At 42.2% G+C, this 26334-nt stretch overlaps 2 protein-coding genes across 4 annotated transcripts in view; one reads left to right on the top strand and one right to left on the bottom strand.

The window, feature by feature from the left end:
- Positions 1 to 10116, top strand: part of LOC139465206 (zinc transporter ZIP6-like) — a 44954-nt gene extending 34838 nt beyond the window's left edge. Inside the window, exons 11-15 of the mRNA XM_071246872.1 lie at positions 2435 to 2530; positions 3913 to 4039; positions 4559 to 4711; positions 5776 to 5963; positions 7356 to 10116. Coding sequence (XP_071102973.1) covers positions 2435 to 2530; positions 3913 to 4039; positions 4559 to 4711; positions 5776 to 5963; positions 7356 to 7487 — 696 coding nt within the window. The 3' untranslated portion in view covers positions 7488 to 10116. The remainder of the gene's footprint in view (positions 1 to 2434; positions 2531 to 3912; positions 4040 to 4558; positions 4712 to 5775; positions 5964 to 7355) is intronic.
- Positions 10117 to 19414: 9298 nt separating this feature from the next.
- Positions 19415 to 26334, bottom strand: part of LOC139465705 (alsin-like) — a 90114-nt gene continuing 83194 nt past the window's right edge. For all 3 annotated transcript variants that reach the window (XM_071247509.1, XM_071247512.1, XM_071247511.1), the window contains exons 26-33: positions 25621 to 25778; positions 25070 to 25216; positions 24349 to 24525; positions 23767 to 23812; positions 23547 to 23608; positions 22084 to 22147; positions 21082 to 21264; positions 19415 to 20640 (exon numbers count right to left, since the gene is read on the bottom strand). In XM_071247509.1, coding sequence (XP_071103610.1) covers positions 20596 to 20640; positions 21082 to 21264; positions 22084 to 22147; positions 23547 to 23608; positions 23767 to 23812; positions 24349 to 24525; positions 25070 to 25216; positions 25621 to 25778 — 882 coding nt within the window. In that variant the 3' untranslated portion in view covers positions 19415 to 20595. The remainder of the gene's footprint in view (positions 20641 to 21081; positions 21265 to 22083; positions 22148 to 23546; positions 23609 to 23766; positions 23813 to 24348; positions 24526 to 25069; positions 25217 to 25620; positions 25779 to 26334) is intronic.

The raw sequence follows: 26334 nt of genomic DNA, 5'->3' as shown, positions 1-26334 counted from the left end.
ACAAGCACGACCACGTCACGGAGAACACGATGAGTATGTGATGAGCGTGTACCACAAGCATGACCACGTCATGGAGAACACGGTGAGTATGTGATACGCGTGTACCACAAGCACGACCATGTCACGGAGAACACGGTGAGTATGTGATGAGCGTGTACCACAAGCACGACCATGTCACGGGGAACACGGTGATTATGTGATTGGCATGTACCACAAGCACGACCACGTCATGGAGAACACGATGAGTATGTGATGAGCGTGTACCACAAGCATGACCACGTCACGGAGAACACGGTGAGTATGTGATGAGCGTGTACCACAAGCACGACCACGTCACAGAGAACACGGTGAGTATGTGATGAGCGTGTACCACAAGCACGACCATGTCACGGAGAACACGGTGAGTATGTGATTGGCATGTACCACAAGCCCGACCATGTCACGGAGAACACGGTGAGTATGTGATGAGCGTGTATCACATCACGGAGAACACGGTGAGTATGTGATGAGCGTGTACCACAAACACGACCACGTCACGGAGAACACGGTGAGTATGTGATGGGCGTGTACCAGAAGCACGACCATGTCACGGAGAACACGGTGAGTATGTGATGGGCGTGTACCACAAACACGACCACGTCAAGGAGAGCACGGTGAATATGTGATGAGCGTGTACCACAAGCACGACCACGTCATGGAGAACACGGTGAGTATGTGATGAGCGTGTACCACAAGCACGACCACGTCACAGAGAACACGGTGAGTATGTGATGAGCGTGTACCACAAGCACGACCATGTCACGGAGAACACGGTGAGTATGTGATGAGCGTGTACCACGTCACGGAGAACACAGTGAGAATGTGATGAGCGTTCACCACGTCACGGAGAACACGGTGAGTATGTGATGAGCGTGTACCACGTCACGGAGAACACGGTGAGTATGTGATTAGCGTGCACCACGTCACGGAGAACACGGTGAGTATGTGATGAGCGTTCACCACGTCACGGAGAACACGGTGAGTATGTGATTAGTGTGTACCACAAGCACGACCACGTCACGGAGAACACGGTGAGTATGTGATTAGCGTGTACCACGACACGGAGAACACGGTGAGTATGTGATGAGCGTTCACCACGTCACGGAGAACACGGTGAGTATGTGATTAGCGTGTACCACGTCACGGAGAACACGGTGAGTATGTGATTAGCGTGTACCACAAGCACGACCAAGATGGGGAGCGAGTGGAGAGTGTTCCTTGAAATAGAAATGCTCACTGGGGACTAACGATTGTGCTCGCATTTGATTGGTTGCTGTAAAAAGATTGAAATTATTTACAAAGCTAGTGTTTGAAGCTATTCACAATACTGATGTCATATTGCACCAAACGCCAAGGGTAAACCCCATAGCTACAGGTTTTTTTGTCTGTCTGAGGTAATGGATTTTTTCACAAACTGGATAAAACTGTCGACAATCAGAATTACGGAGTATGTCTATCTCATTAATCGAAGCCAGTTAATTTTTAATACCTCATAGTTGTTGTCACAATATTTGTGGGGGCGCCCTAACTATCTCACACTGTCACGTGTGAGTGAAACAAATGAAACAAAGATGCTACTATGCACTTAATTTGTTTGTCCCTCTATGAACCAGCCTAGGATTTGTATACGACATCCCCCAAATCCTAAAATGGTATTCCGCTAGAAGACGAGCCCTATTATAGGTCTTAGCCGTCACCTCAGATTACCTATGTTGTAAGTCCGACATATTTGTTACTGTTATGATATACGGTTATAACGACACACCCCACATAGCTTTCCAAATGTCTATTTGCTTTTTTATTTATTTATGAGTGAGTGTAACGCTGCTTTCCAGTTATAGCACGACGTGTCAGCTTACTGTGAGTGAGTGAGTTTGGTTTTACGCCGCTTTTAGCAATATTCCAGCATTATCACGGCGGGGGACACCACAAATGGGCTTCACACATTGTACCCATGTCGGGAATCGAACCCGGGTCTTCGGCGTGACGAGCGAACGCTTTAACCACCAGGCTACCCGACCGCCCCCAGCTTACTGTGGGAGGAAACCCGAAGTGATGAAGGGCTTAGACGTTTATCTTTTTGTTGAAACCCACAAGCACGGGTATGGTGCTAACAAACCCAGAAACATGATTGGGGCGAACCGGGATTCGAACCCACTATCATAAGTGTCGTGGTAAGGGAGTTTTGTTTAAGTAAGAACTATTTGCGTAGAGTATTATCAGCATGTTAACACTGCGTAAATTGCTTATTCGTGATGCACTGTTAACGTATTACTTGAACATAAACAGTTTATGCTAAACACACCTATACATATTGTTTTGGATGTGAATGACTAAGTATGTTAACACCCGAGGAACTTATGGCAATGATTTAAAAAATATATATTACTTACAGATAACTATTCCCGAGTCACAGATTCCCAAGAAGAAAACGTTGACCCGTGTTGTGGCAGGCAGTACTGCCCACTTGACCTCCAGCAACTCCACCCTGGTCAGTATACCGGACTTCCTCCTCCTCGTCCATCCTCGGTGCACAGGGCTCATATAGTCCACTTGTCAGTATCCCTGATTTCCTCTCCTTTCTCGCCCAGGGGCGATCGGGTAGCCTAGTGGTTAAAGCGTTCGCTCGTCACGCCGAAAACCCGGGTTCGATTCCCGACATGGGTACAATGTGTGAAGCCCATTTCTGGTGTCCCCCGCCGTGATATTGCTGGAATATTGCTAAAGCGGCGTAAAACCAAACTCACTCCCTCTTCTCGCCCAACCTCGATACACAGGGGTCATATATTCTACTTGTCAGTAGCACGACCTTCTCCCTCTTCTCGCCCTGATTACCAAGCCTGGGCACCCAGGGCACATATTCCTCTTCTCAGAAGCAAGTGACGTCCTCACTCTCTTCGCTACCAGGGCAAATATCTTTTGTAATATCTTTGCTCAGAAAGTGGAGAGGCCAGGTTCTTAAAATTGCATCACACTCAAAATGTTTTGCAGTATTTCAAAGAACATGTACGGCACCAATCATCAATGGTCAGTACATGAACAGTCCGGACATAGTACTGGAAGATACATGAACGGAATCATAATGCTTAGTTTTGTAGGTTATCACTTGGCCTGTTACCACATTCTTCTGCCAGGAGTGAGTGCGTGAGTGAGTGAGTGAGTGAGTTTGGTTTAACGCCGCTTTTAACAGTATTCCAGTTACAACGCGGCTTGTCAGCTCAATGAGTGAGTTGTGTTTTAACGCCGCTTTTAACATTATTCCAGTTACATCACGGCGTGTCAGCTTAATGTGGGAAGAAAGCCCTAAGTGATGCAGGTCTTAGACGTATACCACTTCGGTGTAACCCACGAGCACGGGTATGGTGCTGACAAACCTAGAAACAAAATTGGGGCGAACCGGGATTCGATCCCACAATCATAGGTTTCTGGCGTGCCCAAGGGACCCAACTCTGCACAGCGAATCGTGGCGCCTTAGACGACTGGGCCACCCGTGCCCTCCTTCTGCGAGGGGCAGGTATAGAATTGTGCTGGAAACATACATATGACTATCAAGGACAACAGTTTTATCTTCGCCATTGTGTACGTATTTCATTCTTGAGAAAACGGAAAAAGACCTACACGGGCAATGAACACTAGACCTAAAGCCGATTCAGCCAACGTGTACCAAGCCCATTTTCCCAGATAGGGGATGCACCGTGGACGATGTATTTTTCACCGTCGGTGAGTTTTCCCGGGTCTACTTCTCTTCCCTACTTCGAACTCCGCGTCTACACCCCTTTCAACCCTTTGGTATGAACCATTAATACCGACACGACGTGAAATTAGAAATCACTCACCAATTAAGCTCAACATAAACATTTTCATTCCATCTAGTCATCAATGGAGTTGGCCCTTCCCTCTTCCATAGACTCCTTAGACTCCCTCCCGAGTGTCCCAGAAGAGAATGAGGATCCTGAAGAAGAGGTCCAGATCACTATCCAGAAGCAAGCCAACATCATTGGTCAGTGGAATCAGTCGTTGTTCTTCCAAATTAAAAGATTACAGACAATATATAAATGCTCAAGTTAAAATACAGTAAACTACGTTTATAACGAACACGCTTATAACGAACTAACCGATATAACGAACTTATTTTTTAGTCCTGGCCATGTGTTGCATATATGCTGTATATATGCTTTTAACGAACTACGATTATAACGAACTAAAATTTGTGGTCCCTTTGAGTTCGTTATAACCGTAGTTAACTGTACAGGAATAAGCCAGACGGGGCTCAATGTTTAGGCTCTCCAAAATTTTATATACATTGCTACATTTTGATTTTGAGCCTGATTTTGAACTGTCTCTTCAGAGCAGTGATGCTTCTCACGATGAAAGTATATGATTGATGTGATTACTCAAGGATCTGAGCTCTGTCCAATAAGGTCTGAAATGTGCGATTTGAGAGCATTTCTTTCCTCAACACTAATCAACTCAGAAATGCATAATAGAGATGACTATACATCACCTTGTCTTCCGCCAGCCCCCATGACGTTAGCGTGGATGGTTATAGTGGGCGACTCCATACACAACTTCGCTGACGGTTTGGAGATAGGAGCAACATTTAGCGATGGCTTGGCGTCAGGTCTTTCTACGTCGCTGGCGGTGTTCTGTCACGAGCTGCCACACGAGCTGGGTAGGTGCCGCCATTTACGACCTTAAGCTCCTTAATTTCCAAATTCTTTTACGTTGTCACTTTTGACTGCGAACAGCTTCATAATGCCCTGCACACGTGATCAGTGAAGAGGAGAACAAGGGGTAAATGTTGCTATCTATCGTGGCACAAATGTCATTCACGAAAGCAGAGTATCTTTATAACATAAAAAGTTGTCAGGATACATCTATCAAGTCATTTATTTGGCTTATCCAAGGACGATAGGAACATTTCAACCGATATAACTTCATGGATAAGATGACGGAACAAGGAGAAGCCCTGAAAGATCCCTAGAAACATGATGCAGTTGTTATCTATCCAGTTTCATGTCTATAAGTTTTGATTACATAAACGTCAAACAGATTTCATCAAACACTAACTAGTATGTCAGGACTCCCTTCAGTTTAGGGCGTCGGGTAGCCCGGTGGGTTATGCGTTCGCTCGATACGCCAAAGATAATGTTCAACAACCCACGAAGTACATGTTTGCCGAATGCCGAATAGCTGGAATGTTTCTAAAACCGGCGTTAACATATCCCCCCTCACTGTCGCAGTCATAAAGTACAAGTAATCAAGCGTGACATAATTCTCGCCGTGGGCATGCATCAACAATAAACAGAATCTGTTTTCCATCATTACCGTATTCGACGTAATAAGCGCCCAGGACGCTCTCAAAATTAGAAATAGGGGGCTCTTATTAGAATTATAATTTGGTGAGATAAAAAACAGAGTTGAAAGATTGTTAATTTTGTGGTTTATTCTGACAGCCTGAAATGATATAACAGAAGATTCTGTGCGTATTATACACGATAGATATATTTTCTAGAATTAAATTGCCCATAATTCAGGGTGCATATATCACACTAGTGCGTATTATACACGAATAAAAAAGTCTTGTCTACATTGATCAATCGGAAAGGGTGCTAATTGGGATTGTTCACAGGCCAATATATCAGCAAATATCGCGGTGGGCGCTTATTAGAATGGGACGCTTTTTACGTCGAATACGGTAATTCACAAAAACCCTTTCTCGTGTTGTTTTTACAGGGGACTTTGCAGTGTTGATATCAACAGGGATGTCAGTCAAACGGGCTCTGATTCTGAACTTCGTGTCAGGCCTCACAGCGTTTATTGGATTGTACATAGGGATAGTGTCTGGGCAGCACAACAATGTCCGACAACTCATCTTTAGTATTGGGGCAGGCATGTTTATTTATGTGGCGCTGGCTAATCTGGTGAGTCGTGCTTACTACGTGTAGCTTTAAGGGTACTACAGTAAACTACGTTTATAACGAACACGTTTATAACGAGCTGGCCGATATAACGTACTTATTTCTTAGTCCCGGCCATTTGTTGCATATATGCTGTATATATGCTCATAACGAACTATGGTTATTACGAACTAAAAATTAGTGGTCCCTTTGAGTTCGTTATAACCGTAGTATACTGTATGTTCATCTATTTTCTCGCGTTTCGTTTGTTTGTTTGTGCCTAACGCCGCACTCAGCAATATTCCAGCTGTATGATGGCGGCCTGTAAATAATCAAGTCTGGACCAGACAATCAGGGCACTGATTTCATGAGCATCGATCTACGCAATTTGGGATACGATGACATGCATCAACCAAGGCAATGAGTCTGATAACTCGGCCCGGTAGTCCCTCTTACAAGAATAGGTTGCTGAAGACCAATTCTAACTCACGTGTTTATCACGTTGTGTGTGTGTCATAGTATGGACTAGGTCAGGAAAACTAGTCGTTGAAAATGAGAAGCGCATTCGCAATGCCATGACACACAAACATCCAGATCAAACACTGTAACCCGTCAGTTTTTGAACACACAAAATCATGGTCAGTGTTGATGTCAATCTAATTAAAATCAGACCTCAGTTCTCGCTACCGCTAAACAAAGATCTGAGGACATCCCGTTAGGGGTCACGTCAGTACGACCTTGCATCCAACCAATCAGAGCGTCGCTTACCAGATCATGAAAGTGACAGTCGGAATGCGATTTCCAACCTCGAAAACTTTAACACCGGGTATTCCGAACGATAGTTACGGGTTTAACGACTTGATCCATACAATCTGGACTATCTATTAGCCATTCCACAATGTTCTTTTGTTCAGATTATTTTAAATCGAAAGTTTGTCAAAATATGTTTCGAAGCGTTGTCGCCAATTTGAAATTAGTGCCGTGAAGCACGAGAAAGCTGTCTTCTGATTGGTCATTCCATTGGTCGGTCAAAGTTCGCGCAAGGTCGGTCTGACGTGACCCGTAATGGGATGGGATGTCCTCAGATCTTTGTTTAGCGGTAGCGAGAACTAAGAACTGGTTTTAATGAGTTAGTGTTGATGTTGGATGTTTAATTCGGCCTCAGCATTATGACGCCGGCCTGTACATAATCAAGCCTGGGCCAGACATTCCACTGATTGATATTATAAGCAACGATCCATGCCATCTGGGCCCGATGACACGCTATCAGCCAAGGAAAACGAGTACCATCTTACGAACAGCATTTGCTGTTGCGACCGGAATCCCAACGGGAGCAGTGACCTTGTGATTCAGGAATTCTCTTACATGCAAAGTCCGCCAATCAACATTTAGACAGGATTGTTTTTGTAATTGCAGGTACCAGAACTGATGAAATATTTTGAGCGGAATAGAAACTGGAAAATGTTTTTATGCCAACACGTGGGTCTTCTCTCGGGATATATGGTCATGGTTCTAATTGCAATCTATGAAGATGAAATATCTTTGTAACACAAAACAGTACGACTTACAAAGACTTTTGGACAAACGCACCACGGTCAGCGATAGGTGCACTGGCATTAGAGAACGTCATCGAACACCATCCAAAGGCTGACACACCCAAAATAACACATGACCTTATTACGTCAGTGGAAATTCGAGTTTACACCACCCAATTACTGTTTGTTTATAATCTAATGCCCAAGGACTTATGGGCAGAAATTCTTTTAGAAAATAGAAGGTATTTATAGATTTATCAGATCTAGAAATAAGTGATCGATGACTACCTGTAACTATGTCGGTTAACAAGACGTGAGTTACATCGGAACGTTTGCTTGGACGTGATGGGTGCTGATTCGGTGCTTAAAGTCAGAGTGGCGTACTGAGTGTTTGCCAACAACTTGCCCAAGCTTGGTGAGTGAGTTATTGCTATGGTTACCTGAAGACTTTATAAATGGGCGGAGCAGAAGAACAGATGACCACTTTGATGTTGTTGTGTGTACTAGACAAGGGTTCATGATATGGCTAACCAGAAATGTGCAGTTTTGATTTTAAGCAAACATTACGAAATCTCGTCACGTGTATACTATATTCTATAGCTTGTTTCACTGGCTGCTGTGTGGACGATACAGAACTGGAAGATGACGTATTACACCACCTTTTCCTGAATTCTCCCGGACACAATACCACCAGGCTCTACCTTACTTGTATGTTTTTTCAACTTGACATAAACTATAGCTACTTCCATTTTGGAAATCGCCATGCTTCAAGCTAACTTAACAACAATGTATGTGTACTTCGGATTTAATATGGCATCATTTCTTGTTTTGGAAAACATATAGTGCTTTAGCACTATTAAATCCTGGATTGAAATGTTGATCCCCAGTGGTTGTGAATGATATACACTACTCAAGTTTAGATAGGGATATGATGTATCTCGTACTGTTAGGAAACTAAGGACAATAGCAAATGTGTAATTATGTTTATTTGAACTGGAAGCTGCAAATATCACATTCAGGCCCCACCAGGGCACTCAGAATAATCCTACCACAAGTTGAGTAGTATATATACACATGCACAACAGTTAAGCGCCACACACCATATTTGTGAGCTGTTACTTTTGGCACTTAATGATTACTATTATAACGAGATGTACGATTGTTATAAGCCGTATATGTAAACCTCATGTGATGCAAAAGTTGTCCCAAAGCAAGTTTATATTGTGTTCCAAAAGAATATGAGCAGAAAGGAATTTTACCGAAGATCAGAAATTGATTGGAAAACATTGAAAACTTTTTTTGTCATGTAACTGTCATGATATCAGCAGACCATATCAGGTGTCACATAGACACCCTGGGATCCATTGGTCTATTGCAAGACAGAAACGTCAGTAACGTGTGTATGATCCACGGACATTGACCACAGCTTCAACCCTACACAAGTCGTTGAATGCTTCTCTGAGGCAAACGGATCCATTCTTCATGAAGTGCGGCTTCAAGTCCAGCGAGATTTTGAACTGGGGAATCACGATGTCTGATTTTCCGGCCAAGAATATCCCAGAGATGCTCAATCGGATTAAGATCCGGACTACAGGCCGGCCAAGGAAGAGTGGCAAACGCTTCTTGACGCAAATAAGCCCAAACTGCCCGAAATCTATGTGGTGTAGCATTGTCGTCCATGTAAACAGGTCTTGTCTGAAGAGGATGGTTGTCAAAATGAGGGACTACCACTGGACGAAGAACGGCATCTTGGTATTGTTGGCCATTCAGGTTTCCACGAATTGTCACCAGCCGAAGTTTGCAGCCGAAGGAAACACAACCCCATATCATGACAGACCCCCCCGCCACATGCTAAGGTCTTCTGGATGTTCCTTGGTGCAAAACGAGTGTTACGTTGCCTCCAAACACGTATTCGACCATCAACAATTCGTAGCAGCATTCGACACTCGTCACCCCAATGGATCCTTCTCCAGTTGGCCAAGTTCCATCGACTACGGACACGACACCATATCAGACGATTCCGTATGTGCCTCTCAATCAGTTGAGGACGTTTTACTGGTCTTCTGGCGTTATAACCAGCCGCTCTGAGGCGACGCCTTACGGTCATCGTCGAGAGTCTGATGGGTAATCCACTGCAGTCTTAAATCTGTTGAAGTGGCAAATGGAATTCGTCTGACTATCCTGAAAAGAGGTCTATCCTCTCCTCTCTGTTAGAGGTCTGTCTTGGCCTACCAGACCTATGCCTGTTATTGACATCATTGGTTTGACCATGTTTGACAATCAAACGCGTGATAACACTGTGATGACGACCCATTTGTCTTGCAATGGCTCTGCATGACATGCCAGCATTTTTCATGCCTATCACTTGCCATCTTTCAGCGTTCGTTAACTTTCTCCTCACCATGGCTAATTTTCAACCGCTATTGGAAGGGGAATCTCACACAGGAGCAAAATGCACCCACGTGTCTGAAACTTGAAATTCACTATTTATAGGGTAGGGGAACTGCAGCAACACGTAAAGCACGCTTTCCTTGTGGTATCTGGACAAATTTGGGTTCATGAAGCTATGGAAGCCTAATTCAGTCATACATAATCATATTGCGTATTTCTGATTCCCACACGTGAAATCAAGAGACTATGAATATGGTGGCGCTTAACTCTTGTGCATATATATATATATATATATATATATATATTCAAATCACAACCATTGCATGTGAAAGATCCAAATGACAGTTTAATGAATGTGACCTTAATCTTAACTAGACCACACATTTTGTTTTTAGGTTTACAAATTTGACTCACAATCAGAAAACAAAATAGCGTAAGCCTTTTTTCTTGCCTGCTCCATCTTTTATGGATTTGAAAGCTGAAGACCAACAACTACAAAACTCGTACAAAATTAAAATAACTATTACTATTAACTATGATAATTGATGTGATGAATTGTATTCATTTTCCTACGACTGCAAACCTATAGAGGACAAAGCCTTCTCAGAAAAAATGACATTATAAAAACTATAATCAATCTGCTCCTAAACAGTGTTAGTATACATCACTAAACATATATTTTCTCAATAAACCATGTAAAGTAAAATATTCAAAAAAATTATATGATTTATATTCAGCTGACCCAAGCTTTATTAGCAAATATCAAAACCTAAAAATATATAATGTTTGGCCTTAGTCAAACTGTACAAAGTATTGGAAATGAAGGATACAATGACTTGTCAAAGACCTAGGTCACTGCTATGTTATGTTGTAAGACTTGGTAAGCTATGTGCTAATATTACCTTGATGTCTGTAGAGAACCCATAAGCTATTCTGATGACATGGCTGTTTCACAAAGCCATGATGCTTACCTCGACTTAAGGCTAATCTTGACCTTTGCAAAGCAGCATTCCTTCAAAGAGACAAACTTAGCAATAATACTTTGTTAGCTCAAATGAACTGGAGGTTTAATTTAGCTTTTAATTTGCATTGTCTGTGTCTCTGTCAGTCTGCCATATTGAGTTGGTATCTTTTGGCCATGGCAGGCATAGTGAGTTGGTATCTTTTGGCCGTGGCAGGCATAGTGAGTTGGTATCTTTTGGCCGTGGCAGGCATAGTCAGTTGGTATCTTTTGGCCGTGGGAGGCATAGTCAGTTGGTATCTTTTGGCCGTGGCAGTCATAGTCAGTTGGTATCTTTTGGCCATGGCAGGCATAGTGAGTTGGTATCTTTTGGCCATGGCAGGCATAGTGAGTTTGTATCTTTTGGCCGTTGCAGGCATAGTCAGTTGGTATCTTTTGGCCATGGCAGGCATAGTGAGTTGGTATCTTTTGGCCATGGCAGGCATAGTGAGTTGGTATCTTTTGGCCGTGGCAGGCATAGTCAGTTGGTATCTTTTGGCCGTGACAGGCATAGTCAGTTGGTATCTTTTGGCCGTGGGAGGCATAGTCAGTTGGTATCTTTTGGCCGTGGCAGTCATAGTCAGTTGGTATCTTTTGGCCATGGTAGGCATAGTGAGTTGGTATCTTTTGGCCATGGCAGGCATAGTGAGTTTGTATCTTTTGGCCGTTGCAGGCATAGTGAGTTGGTATCTTTTGGCCATGGCAGGCATAGTGAGTTGGTATCTTTTGGCCATGGCAGGCATAGTGAGTTGGTATCTTTTGGCCGTGGCAGGCATAGTGAGTTGGTATCTTTTGTCCATGGCAAGCATAGTGAGTTGGTATCTTTTGGCCATGGCAGGCATAGTGAGTTGGTATCTTTTGGCCGTGGAAGCCATAGTCAGTTGGTCTCTTTTGGCCATGGCAGGCATAGTGAGTTGGTATCTTTTGGCCATGGCAGGCATAGTCAGTTGGTATCTTTTGGCCATGGCAGGCATAGTGAGTTGGTATCTTTTGGCCATGGCAAGCATAGTGAGTTGGTATCTTTTTGCCTGCATAGTGAGTTGGTATCTTTTGGCCATGGCAGGCATAGTGAGTTTGTATCTTTTGGCCATGGCAGGCATAGTGAGTTGGTATCTTTTGGCCATGGCAGGCATAGTGAGTTGGTATCTTTTGGCCGTGGCAGGCATAGTGAGTTGGTATCTTCTGGCCATGGCAAGCATAGTGAGTTGGTATCTTTTGGCCATGGCAGGCATAGTGAGTTGGTATCTTTTGGCCGTGGAAGCTAAGTCAGTTGGTCTCTTTTGGCCATGGCAGGCATAGTGAGTTGGTATCTTTTGGCCATGGCAGGCATAGTCAGTTGGTATCTTTTGGCCATGGCAGGCATAGTCAGTTGGTATCTTTTGGCCATGGCAAGCATAGTGAGTTGGTATCTTTTTGCCTGCATAGTGAGTTGGTATCTTTTGGCCATGGCAGGCATAGTGAGTTTGTATCTTTTGGCCATGGCAGGCATAGTGAGTTGGTATCTTTTGGCCATGGCAGGCATAGTGAGTTGGTATCTTTTGGCCGTGGCAGGCATAGTGAGTTGGTATCTTCTGGCCATGGCAAGCATAGTGAGTTGGTATCTTTTGGCCATGGCAGGCATAGTGAGTTGGTATCTTTTGGCCGTGGCAGCCATAGTCAGTTGGTATCTTTTGGCCATGGCAGGCATAGTCAGTTGGTATCTTTTGGCCATGGCAGGCATAGTCAGTTGGTATCTTTTGGCCATGGCAGGCATAGTGAGTTGGTATCTTTTGGCCATGGCAAGCATAGTGAGTTGGTATCTTTTTGCCTGCATAGTGAGTTGGTATCTTTTGGCCATGGCAGGCATAGTGAGTTGGTATCTTTTGGCCGTGGCAGGCATAGTGAGTTGGTATCTTCTGGCCATGGCAAGCATAGTGAGTTGGTATCTTTTGGCCATGGCAGGCATAGTGAGTTGGTATCTTTTGGCCATGGCAGGCATAGTGAGTTGGTATCTTTTGGCCGTGGCAGGCATAGTGAGTTGGTATCTTTTGGCCATGGCAGGCATAGTCAGTTGGTATCTTTTGGCCATGGGAGGCATAGTCAGTTGGTATCTTTTGGCCATGGCAGGCATAGTGAGTTGGTATCTTTTGGCCATGGCAGGCATAGTGAGTTGGTATCTTTTGGCCATGGCAGGCATAGTGAGTTGGTATCTTTTGGCCGTGGCAGGCATAGTGAGTTTGTATCTTTTGGCCGTTGCAGGCATAGTGAGTTGGTATCTTTTGGCCATGGCAGGCATAGTGAGTTGGTATCTTTTGGCCATGGCAGGCATAGTGAGTTGGTATCTTTTGGCCATGGCAGGCATAGTGAGTTAGTATCTTTTGGCCGTGGCAGGCATAGTGAGTTGGTATCTTTTGGCCGTTGCAGGCATAGTGAGTTGGTATCTTTTGGCCATGGCAGGCATAGTGAGTTGGTATCTTTTGGCTGTGGCAGGCATAGTGAGTTGGTATCTTTTGGCCATGGCAGGCATAGTGAGTTGGTATCATCTGGCCATGTGCATAAGTTTGAAACCTGATATACAGAAATTATGTGCAGAAATACATTGCATGTTTTCTGTCACATCTTGATATTTTACACACACATACCCCATTTAACCAGATTTACTGCATTTTTTACACCTCCTCAGAATATTTTTGTTCACCAACCCCACAATGGTGTCTCTGAAATAAGCACAAATTCTCATCCAAGCTCAAATATGCTTCTACATGTTTGTTTTAAGATTGCCTGTCTCATGTCCAGTGTAATATCATGATATCTTTTTACTGAAATAAAGAATGTATGGCTTTCATAAATTGTTTCATAATTGTTTGCTGTGATTTTCCCCCTCTTTTTCCAGCACAACTGAAATAAATCCATACACAAGCGATAAGGAATGTTAAAACCTTTTAACATTTTCTGATAATAGAGTAAGTGAGTGAGTTGGGTTTTAACGCTGCTTTTAACAGTATTCCAGTTATATCATGGCATCAGCTTAATGTGGGAGGAAAGTCTGAAGAGATGCAGGTCTCAGACGTTTACCACTTCGGTGAAACCCACGAGCACAGGTATGGTGCTGACAAACCTAGAAAAATAATTGGGGCAAACTGGGGTTAGAACCCACAATCATAGGTTTCTGGCATACTCAAGGGACGCAACACTGCACAGCGAATTGCGGCACCTTAGATGACTGGGCCACCCGTGCCCCCTTCTGATAACAGAATGAATTGATTTGTGAAAATAGCATCACTTCTTCTTGTACATGACACACCATTGAATCAGTTCTCCAGCTGTAGCAGATTACAAATAACATGTCTCTGACTGATGATGTAGTTTAATCACCAAATATACAACCTTGTCTCACAACCAAGCATCAAACTGTACATAAACATACAATCATATCATAAACAAAACAATCAATGTCAGTAGCAAGCCAAGGGGTTTTAAAGTGCAGGTAACTGTGATAATACATGTAGGACTCCAATCTATGGTGATCTTTATTCTGGGCCTGATCACCGTCACACAAATCGGATGTATTCTTGTGGCTCCTCCTCCTTCAGATTTTACTATCAAAAGCCCTTACAGGGCACCTATAGTATAATAGGGACAGTTCTTCATTATTCAGTAAGCGTTTGGCAATAACATCAAAGGTAGAAACAAACTGTCACAGATACAGTCTGCGACTTCAGCAACTTGTTGGAAGCCACAGTCTAGCTACATGTATTTGGTGTAATTCGCTCAGGAATCAATAGTCCATGTGTTACATCTACTGAACATGACATCATCAGACAATCTCAGTCTAGCAGACCACCAAGTTCCTGCACCTGTAAGGCCTCCAAGTCAGAGCTGGTCCACAACCTTTGCTTGTTGTAAGAGGTGACTAAATGAAACATGTGGCCAGGCTCGTGACTTGGTTGACTAGATGTCATCATATCCCAATAGCAGAGGCTCATTCTAATGATGTCAATCCCTGGATTTTCTATTACATGCTTGAAAATGTGCAGACTGCCATCATATAGCTATAATATCGCTGAGTGCAGCATTATTAAAACAAACTAAAATACACAAATAAAACAGATTCTGGCCAACAGTGTAGATCAGAGTCCCCCTGAATCAAGCCTACCATGGCTTGGAGTCTTACATACATATATCTGTATATATTAACAACATTCTGTAGCTAGAGCTGTAGTCTCAGCAATCTGTACATTATGGTTCTCCAAACTCCCATTGCCCCAAAGAAACCATCAATGAAAGCGTCTCTGCTGACAAAGTATTCATATGAATTCAAATGTCATACAAAAGACAGTGACTGCATACAAAAGTAAAAACAATGTATTTTTACACTCATGTACTAGTTTTTCATATATTTCACTGAATACACAATAAATGATATGTACTAATACACAATTCTTTGTTGTAAAGTTGTGTGTGTGATAGAAAGAACTAAGCACAAAAACAGCCTTTAAGGTCCCCTGGATCTGCATAATTAACAAAAGGAACAAAAGTGGTAGAATATGACAGTTACAAGATGAATGGGAGATAACTAAACCTCGTTTATTTCAACACTTTATGTTCTGGGCCCATAGCACAAAGCGATCTTAGCGCTACGACTGTCATAAGCCTATGTTAAAGTATGGGAGTTATGATCACCTTAGAGCTAAAATAGCTTTGTGAATGAGGCCCTGGCTTTAAACTATAACAGTTGTACAGGTATGACTAAAAAGTATTGAAATGGATGATTTATAGGTCTTCTGGAACCTCACTTGCAATGTTTGTAGTCTTGTTGTCTTTGACCCAGGCTTATTTTCTTAGGAGATTTTGATAATGAGGGTACAAACATGTGGTAAAACATGGGGTAAAACATGGGATAACAAATTTTACTTGGGTCACAGACTTGAGTTTACTTAGATTTTCTCTTGAAAAGTTCAAACAATTATCACGGCTTAAGTCCAAAACTTGCAATCATAAAAAAAACAACCAAAAAAGTGTTAGTTGTCAGCTTTTAAACATGTCATATAACTTTCATACCAATAGTATAGATTTCACAGTTCCAGTGTGCCCAAAACGGGTCATCCATTTTGAAAACACAGCAACACTGAATTGCCATTTTCCTGGAATAAGCAGTGATATCAACCACACATTATTGACATCTAATGTACAGATATACTGTCAGACTCAATCAAAACAAATATAAATAATTTGATAAAAATAAATATTGACAATGTATATGCTGCAACAAAGTGGATATGGTAAACACTTCCTCAATCTGTCTATTATCTGACAGTATATTGCAAGCACTGTTATAAGACAGAAAACTAATCCTGAAGAGAATGAGTTTAGCTTTTTACATCATTGAATGGTATTTCAGAATGAGTGAGTGAGTATGGTTTTACGCCGCTTTAAGCAATATTCCAGCAATATCACGGCGGGGAACACCAGAAATAGGCTTCACACATTGTACCCATGTCGGGAATCGAACCCAGGTCTTCAGCGTGACAAGCGAATGCTTTAACCACTAGGCTACCTGACCGCCCCTATTTCAGAATGGTATAGGACACGCTAGTGTTGGAGGAGGAGAGCCAATGTGCAGCCGGTCAGGGATGATTACCATTGTGGTGAAACTGATGAATGTGGATATTTTGAATTTGTCATAATCCATTCAAATCTAGGACTTAAATCACTGACCACCTGGTCCTGAATGTTGATGGAATAGCATCTAATTAAATCAGAAAAAATAATCTTTCTTTGATATTTCCTAATTTCAAAGTGAATACAAAAGATTATTCCACCCAACAGGAAGTGAGAAGTGGTGGATTAGCTGTCCTCATCAGTGGGATGTGACCCCTTCTGTAATTCCCCATTGCTTGTAAACACAAATCGTTTCCTTATTTCAAACATTGATGACATTATGAAATTATACACTCTAATAACTAACCTTTTGTTTTATATTACTATATATCTACAAGCATCTGTGTTGTCCACAGAAAACAATGTCTTATCTAAAGGAAGATACCATCTCATTTCAACAAAGCAATTATATCTGAATTAAACTTATGCTTGTTTGTTGGATTGGATTCAACCCCAAAAAGTAATAGAATTTGTTTTCTGCTAAAATGGTTATCCATAACATAACATTTGTTACATTTGACCACTTTCGAAACGGCATCGTGTATTCATAACTTTCTGCCGTGGGAGCCGTGCCAAATTACCTTCTCAGGGGTACACAAAGTACATGATCTGGACTACCAGTTGTAGGACTTATATTTTTGGTAGAAGACTCAGTGGCAGAGTGGGTTAGATCGCTGACGTTGTGTGCTGGTGATCAGCTGCCCCAAAAGGTTGGATGCAAAGCTGATAAATGTGCATTGTTTTACAATCCTATCTCATCTTTGATAGATGTTATTTCTGTCCGCTCACTTGTGTGGACCATGTGTAAACAAGGCGTGGAACCATATCAGCTCCATAATGTTATGTCTTTCATAAGAAGTCCCAACATGTTGAAGACATGTCTTTGTTTACTGGTCTCAGTGCATATTCTTGAGTGAGTGAGTGAGTGTGTGAGTGAGTGAGTGAGTGAGTGAGTGAGTGAGTGAGTGAGGTCTCAGTGCATATTCTTGAGTGAGTGAGTGAGGTCTCAGTGCATATTCTTGAGTGAGTGAGTGAGTGAGTGAGTGAGGTCTCAGAGCATATTCTTGAGTGAGTGGGTGAGTGAGTGAGTGAGTGAGTGAGTGAGTGAGTGAGGTCTCAGTACATATTCTTGAGTGAGTGAGTGAGTGAGTGAGTGAGGTCTCAGTGCATATTCTTGAGTGAGTGGGTGAGAGTGAGTGAGTGAGTGAGTGAGTGAGTGAGGTTTATCACTGCTATGAACGGTATTTCTGTTACACATCATGGTGTGGCAGCTGAAGGAGTAAAGGAGAATCCTCGATTCACCCACAATAAGTTCTGGGCCTAAGAGTTGCACCTTGTCTTGTAGCCCCTTAGATGACTTGGCCATCCTTGCCCCCTTCCTGAGTCAGGAACACAGTCCACTGTCAGTCTCATAACAGTATTCAGAGACACCGGATGCATTGATCACATAGAAAGGAATTATCAAGTGGTTTGGCGTTATATCAATGAAATATGAATATACTATCAACCCCATTTTTCATATATAATAGCAAGGATATAGACATCTCCAAACCATACACACCAATCATCAAGCATAAAGCACACTGAAAAATGTCAACATTCCAATGGCACTAAGAAATCACATGACCCGTTCCACTAAGTGATCTTAGTGCGACATAGATGAACGACAAATGTAGCCGAAATGGGCTGCACTAAAGGTCTAACTCACACAAAGAATTGTTAGCGCCATTCTTTGTTTCCATAGACCTGCAATTAATGTGCCCCTACAATCCCTTGTACGAGTGGACCCAATCGTAACACTATCATTATTGTAAATCCTTAAAATCTTGCACAATCCTTCTTACAAGAAATTAAGCCATATTACAAAGCTCTATTGGAAGATTTATGACAAAAATAAAACAAGTAATTCCAAAACAGCCATAGTAGCGCCTTAGTCTATACTAAAGTGTGAGTAACTTGGGGTTTTACCAATGCTTCAGTCATATCACAGCATGTCAGCTTCAGGCTTAAAAAAAATAAAAGAACTGGTTCTCAGGCAATGACTTTTGAAAATATAGTGTGGTGGGCGTTTTTTTCTTTTCTGCTTGTTCAAACTAGTATGTAACAAAATAAACAGTTGTGTACCATCAACCTGGGAAAGGGCCTCCCTACATAACGAGCATATACTCCTATTGCTGCTATTACCATCACACGAGATGCGCAGTAAAGCTGTGCGCATGTAAGTGGAAGTAACTGCATGCTATATTTGATCGCATTGGTTTAAGGATTAGGATTTTTTTTTAAAACTTTTAAATGGAAATAAAAACGAAACATGTGGCTGACTTTATGATGTGGGCGGTGACTGAGAAACAAGATAATTTTTTTTTAGCCTTCTACAAGTTGAATACGACACAGATAGTGATGTACATCACTTGGTAGGCACAGCCATGGGGCTGATAATACAAGGGTCATACTCAATCTGGGATCTGAACATAGAAACTGTGGCTTATGGCAGCTAGAGACACAAGTTGGCTCTGTGAGGTGTCATGGCTTAGGCCACTGGGCCATGAACACCCTTAGTATCTGATCTAAGCCAGAATGGGAACAGAGGTAAGTTGTTGACCATTATGTGGTTGGTAGATTGGGTTGGTGCTTCTGCAACTGTCATTCATCAAAACAGCAAAACAACAGTGGTTCTGATCTGGTTCAGATGGACTGACCAACTGATCAGGGGAGATAACTGGGTACACTGGGGGGTCCTGCAATGTTCAAACACTGGGTGATACTGTCATACTACACTACGACAACTGCTTCTACACCTTTGACAATATCATATGTCTGGCAGAAATACATTGTTATATGTAGTGTCATGTATAGTGCACACATACAGTAGAAATATACATACAGAAAACTCATCTGTAAACAAAATTAAATCAATGGGGTGATATGTACAGAGAGGACTGATTACTAAAAACTTAATCTACCAAAATATTGTGGACTACCTACAGCTATAAGTGTGACCTTGTGTGACCTTGCAATGTCCACATTCATGGATCGATCTATGCAGACGCCAGATGGCAGACGCTGCTAGACCAAATGGATGAAGATAAGACTATATGGAAGTTATAAAAAAATGAATGAATGAGTTTTGGGGCAGATGTTCAGCAGACAATAGTGGTCAATGGTGAGCGCATCATTCGAAAACCGTAAAGGTATGATGACACACTAGGTGAGCCAGCTTGGAGGTATTGCCAGGAGAACCTCATCCACGTGCACACATACAGAGCAACCTTGTAGATATCAAGTCTTGCACACTCAGGACAAGCTTGAGGTACTAGGGACCTGTTCTATCATAGAATCCCATCAGGGAGCTCTGTGGGTAGTCCCCATGAATCTGTTTCTTGCTGTGGCTGTGATGTAGCTGCTCTCAGTGGACAAAGCATGTTGTGGTCAGGCAGATCCAGCAGGAGGTGACTCAGGCAGACAATGTAAGGAAATCAACTGTTAGATATTCACCCCCTACCTCACCACCGAACACCCCACCTCACATCATTTTAGTATCCACTATTTCCACACACATTAAAGAAATAGCTATGTGTGTTCTAATCTTTCTCTGCTTGATTAAATACATTACATACATAGTCCTATATATATTCAGGCTTCAAGTAAATCAACTCCAGTGACAGAAAATGTACACAGATGACATGAACAGTTTTGGTTTTAAATATAAAAAATAAAATGCCTCATGCCTTGCATTTTTTTAAAAAGGTGGATGAAAGTCTAATAATCAATCTATTGTGGTCTAAGAAGGTCTGACACCCAGAGAGGTTGACAGAAGTGTGAACAGTCGTTGGCTTTTTCTTCATGAGAGACAGGAGCAATCAACTTGAAGAGACAATGGGCTTCCACCCTGAGGTAATCGTGGACTCAGATGGTGTGACGTGGACACTGCCTTGTTTCTACTGGATTCAACTCTATCATGAGGCAATGTACAACATATGCGTGGAATACACAGATAGTGTGATGCAGCACCAACATCTCGATGAGGCCTCATCCTGGGATGTGATAATGAATGTAACACACGTCTGCTGCAAAAGGCAACCAGGCGGCATCAGTGATGCGGCATCTTCTCATTTTGAATTTGGAAGTAGCATGCCTGAAACCAAGAGATAAGACAAACATCAGATATCATGTACGATGCAATCTAGAAATCATAAATAGTAACATCCCTACCTAACATCAAACGAGGGTCAAATGCGAAATCAAATATTTAATAATCACACCACAAAATTAATAACCCCTCATTTACGCCTACTCATCATTATAAAATACACAGATATGAGAGAAAAGATTATACTTTATTTTCCCTCTGGGATTAGTAGGCAGTAAGGAAGATGGAGAATCACACTGTGCAACCATGTTCACGGTTGTCATTCTATCCTGATGATGTTTCTCATACTATCAACAACTGAACAGCTTGAACAAGACTATTTGATATTTACAGACTGCTGTGGTATAACTGTCATATAGCCCAGTGTTAAACACCATCATAGCTGGAGTCCCTGAGAATACAATAACATCACAGTCACATCCTGACCTTGAGTGTGGTGGACATGAGGCCCAGTTCTCCATACTCCATGTGGTGTTCGATCAGATCGTCTATCATGTGGATCTCTGCACCCAGGTGTCGGATCTTGGACCGGACAACAACGAACTGGAAGATGGGGAAGAGGTCATCCATGCACCACATGTGCTCCTCACTGAGAGACGACTGGACAGTCTGGAACACAGGGACGGTTGGTGGTGGTTAACACTACAGCATCTGTCTCACGTAGTTCACTCATCAAACCATACAGCCAGTTATCACCTATTTAATTCCCTAGACACAGTAGACAGCATTAAATGCAATAACTGCTAGACAGACCCTAAGCCATTAATCATACACAGAGATTTATCCATCATAGGGCCTGGAGCTATCAAGCCGCTATTAATCAAATACCAATTCCATTAAACAGACTCTGTAGCTACTCATCACACACTATTCGGGGTAGAACAGGTCTTCAGCAACCCTTGCTTGCCTTAAAAGGCAACTATGCTTGTCATAAGAGGCGACTAACGGGATCGGGTGGTCAGACTCGCTGACTTGGTTGATGCATGTCATCGTATCCCGATTACATGGATTGATGCTCATGATGTCAATCACTGGATTGTCGATTATTTAGAGACCACCATCATGTAGCTATAATATTGCTGACTGCGGTGTTAAACAACAAACAAGCAAACAAACTTATCACACATCCAACAGCCTATTCATCAGATAACGTCATTGATCAGACCACATAGCTCAAATCACTTGTATAATCACAAAATTGCTACTAATTTAATGCTACACCCCTTAATCACAAATTAGCTACCAATCAAATACCAAACCCTTTATCACAAAATAGCTACATATGTGTTACTCAATAATCCACAGACAATAATCATTTGCTAATTTGCCCATCAGACAAGCCATGCCCACTAAACAGGTGCTACAGTAACCCAGGTCTAGTCCCTTTTAACATGAGTTGAGACTTCTTGTAACAAGCAAGTTCATTACCAATGTAATCTCCAGGAACGTCTTCTCCAGAACCTTCAGCTTGTCAATGGGGCTGAATGCTGTGCTAGAAACAGATGACACAAATAAATTATCACAATGGAATAGCACAGCAGGGGAAGTAACTCTGTATATCATTTGTGAACAACTCGTGTTATTCCGGGACAAGCCGAATAGTGACTCGTGCCCCTCTCATGGCCATTTTTGCAACCGGGTTCCATCTTAGCGCAAACAAGCATACCTAAAATAATTGTCAACTCGTCGCGTTATGGTTCAAATATATTTCCCCATATATCATATATATTTCAGATGCAATTTAAAGCACATCTGGACATGCGGAATTATCCAGTATGAGTGAACTGTCCCTTGGGTATATTTTTAGATGCAAGACATATGTAAAATCAAAAAGTATTTCTGAGGGATTCTTTGACGAAGAACTTGAAATCATACGCGCGTTCTGATTGGTTTGTGTTATTTTCGCACATAACATTCATCGATAGGGGGACGAGTCTTCTTGCAGGTTACGGAAAGAGGCGAGTGGTGACGAATGTCCGTATATATCTGTGATTGCTTTGAATGGTTGTACTTTGATTTGGTACAGTGCCCTGGTGGACAATGTTACAGTACATCGTTTTTGGAACGGGGCTTTTCATGATTCAGATACGTGTAGATAGATACTACGTACTGATCAGTTGAAGCCTGAAAAGGGAATATTTATGTACGACACAGTCTTTTTAAATGAGATCTTTTACTCTAATACGATACGTCTCTGCATCAAGATCTTTGGACTACTCCAAAGGAGGCTGCGTCAGGTAAAAATAAAAAACAAGGATGCATGAGGTTGAGCCAATCAGATGTCAGCTTACTAAATCGAATCAGCTTTATTTCTTTTCCAACTCCAATGGAAAATTTTGAGACCAAAAGTACACAGAACAAAAAGTACAACATTTTAGGTGTAGTTGCCATGGCGACTCAGCAGGATGCATCTAACATCCATAACCATATAATAGTGGAACTTCACTTCTTTTGCAATCGGAACTCCTCGATTTTACTTGTTTTTGAGATACGGAAATCACATATGTTCTTCTCAATGCTTCATTAGAAACCTCGACTCCGATTGGCTGATACAACACCTGGCACAACCTCCCAGGGAGGTGTCCTCAGATTGTCACGCAGTGAGGTATCATATAACAGAAAAAAATGGACTTTTATGAGATTGTGTAAATGTTACAGTATATTTGCTTTGTGTGAGTGAGTGAGTGAGTATGGTTTTTAGCAATATTCCAGCAATATAACGGCGGGGGACACCAGAAATGGGCTTCACATATTTTACCCATGTCAGGAATCGAACCTGGGGTCTTTGGCGTGACGAGCGAACGCTTTAACCACTAGGCTACCCGACCGCCCTATTTGTTGTGTAGAACAATGCACAGCCCTTAATGCAGAATGATCCATGTAGTCTTTACCTTAATTGCTGAAGAGTGTCCACGGCAGAGGCGTAGCAGTAATCTCTCAGCTGGGACAGTTTCTGTAACACAAACATGTCGTATCTCTGATTAAGTCAGAGTAAAGCACTTTGTATTGCTTTCAATGGCTACAAGCTTTTCTCATTAACTTTTACTCTCCACAAAACAAACTCCCACATATAGACTTGCTACATAAATATTATTTTAATTTAAATTGTACCTGTCCCTTATCATGGAAGAGTTCCTCATCTATCAACCAGAACTTCCTGAAAAGATAAACAAACATGGATATCAACTTATTGACATCCCCTCCACTAAACGCGGACTTTACTTGGGAACATTTAATGAATACAGTTTAAGAGCAGCATGAGTAGTATGAAGCTGAATCGTTGTCACAAATCACAATCAATAACTTTATACACTTGGTCATCGTACCAAAATAATAAGAAGAAGCCAAAACTTCAAAGATTTTACGAATTGTTAACGATACAACTTCAGCATGTAGGGATGGACACACAAATGTCCACAAGATTAATTGACAATGTTCAAGAAAATTTCAGAAATAGTACATTTGACAATAATTCAAATTGAAAGAAAAGAAAAAAGTTGAGTGAAAGCATCACTTATATATAACATGAGTGACGTTAGGTTTCATGAGCACATAACGGGCCTACAATGGGAACACACTGGTTTCAGAAAGGCCAGGTCAAAACTTCAGCAAGAGCAATATGGCAGGGTCCTGTTAATCTGTTAATCTTTGTATCTGTTACTACCGCTGCTGGATATCGACAAGGGATCTCACTGTTCTATCCCCAGGTAGGCCATGAGTGCCATGTCGCCCTGTCTGTTGAGCTTGAGCACCCTCTCCCAGTACTTCTCATCATCCTTGTCATTGTACAGGGCATACAGGTCGAACAGAGGCGGGTAGATCTTTGGCAGCAGCAGGGGGTATAGCAGGCCGGCTGCCGTCATTATCTCACTGGAATATACAGGTACCGGGTAATGTATAATGTGACTGTGTAAGGTCTGCCTTTAGAAGATTCTGTGATCTGAATGCTATTGAATGCTGAATGCTGAATGCTATTCAACAAATCATGACTTTTGGGGCATTGACAAGATCTACCGGTACTCTTCAGACATTTCTTCCAATCATTTACCATCACATGCTACCATGTTGTCACCCGTGTCACCACACAATGGCTGTTGCCATGGTGTTACCTGTGTCAGCTGACAATGGCTGTTACCATGGTGTCACCCATGTCACCTGACAATGGCTGTTACCATGGTGTTACCTGTGTCACCTGACAATGGCTGTTACCATGGTGTTACCTGTGTCACCAGACAATGGCTGTTACCATGTTGTCACCCGTGTCACCACACAATGGCTGTTGCCATGGTGTTACCTGTGTCACCAGACAATGGCTGTTACCATGGTGTCACCCATGTCACCTGACAATGGCTGTTACCATGGTGTTACCTGTGTCACCAGACAATGGCTGTTACCATGGTGTTACCATGCCTACCTGATGCTCTCCTCCTCCATCTCCCTGGTTGGCTGCTGGAAGTATTTCTGGGCCTCCTCTGTTGTCCTGGGCAGGCCGTCTCTACTCGACATCTCCCGGAATATCAGGATCGGTCCACCATTCAGCGGCAGATCAGGGAACAGGATTCTACAGATAACAGACACAATTTGATTGGTTAAGATGACTGGGAATCTAATTTGTATATTTGATATTTGAAATCAAGGATGGTGAGACAATTTCCTGTGCATGGTTAGTTACGACTATACAAAATTCTGTATCATCAAGTGGCATTTTGTAGATATATCATGGTGTGTCAGCTTGATGAGGGAAAAAGCCTGAGGTGATGCAAGTCTTAGAAATTTAATTCTCTTGTGAAACCCACAAGCTCAGGCGTGGTTCTAAACAAATAATAAAATATTTAGAATAAGAAAATCACATGTTTCTGGTATGCCTAACGGTGCAACTTTGCACATAAAATTGCATGAACTAAGATGATTGGGCCACCTGTGCCTCCATTAAATTTTTTTTTGAGACAATAATGATTTTCCTACCGGACCACGGTGTACATGCGCTGGACGTAGGACTTGACCTCCTGGATAGCGTGATGCAGTAGACGAGGGTGGGCCCCAACACCGATGTACGCAGCACGGAACACGTCCACCAGGTTCTCCATCAGCTTGCCTAGAGGGTGGAATGTGGTGTCAAATGCCTGAAACACGAGAGTGAGTGACAGAGTGAGTGACAGAGTGAGTGAGTGAGTGAGTTGGGTTTTACGCCGCTTTTAACAGTATTCCAGTTATATCACGGCGTGTCAGCTTAATGTGGGAGGAAAGCCCGAAGTGATGCAGGTCTTAGACATTTACGAGTGACAGAGTGAGAGGGTGAGAGGGAGATTTAATGCTGCTTTGAACAGGATCATATCATTGTCACATGATGCCAGCTTCATATTGTAGGAACACAGTGACATATATAGTCTTTTAAATGTTTACTTTTTAACAGTTCGCTGTACAAATCTTATCCTGTCATTATCTCTTTTATAACAGTTTACTCTTGCTGTGATATAAATACATATACTTTAAACTACCATTCCTTGTCGTCAATGTGAGAGTGTTCAATATTCTAGTGTTCAATTTTCTACATGTTTTTACTCGTTGTTCTTATCTTATCTTAAAATAGATCCTTTTACCATTGTTAAGCTTGCTTGCTTGTCAATGGTACATGTATAATGATCTATACTGAAAAGTCGCCTTAATAGTAATTAAAGA

This window comes from Haliotis cracherodii, unplaced genomic scaffold, assembly GCF_022045235.1.
Source record: "Haliotis cracherodii isolate W230 unplaced genomic scaffold, xgHalCrac1.p SCAF_18, whole genome shotgun sequence".
Classification (NCBI taxonomy): domain Eukaryota; kingdom Metazoa; phylum Mollusca; class Gastropoda; order Lepetellida; family Haliotidae; genus Haliotis; species Haliotis cracherodii.
The sequence above is the reverse complement of the archived record's forward strand: the minus strand, read 5'-3'. Positions and strand labels throughout refer to the sequence as shown.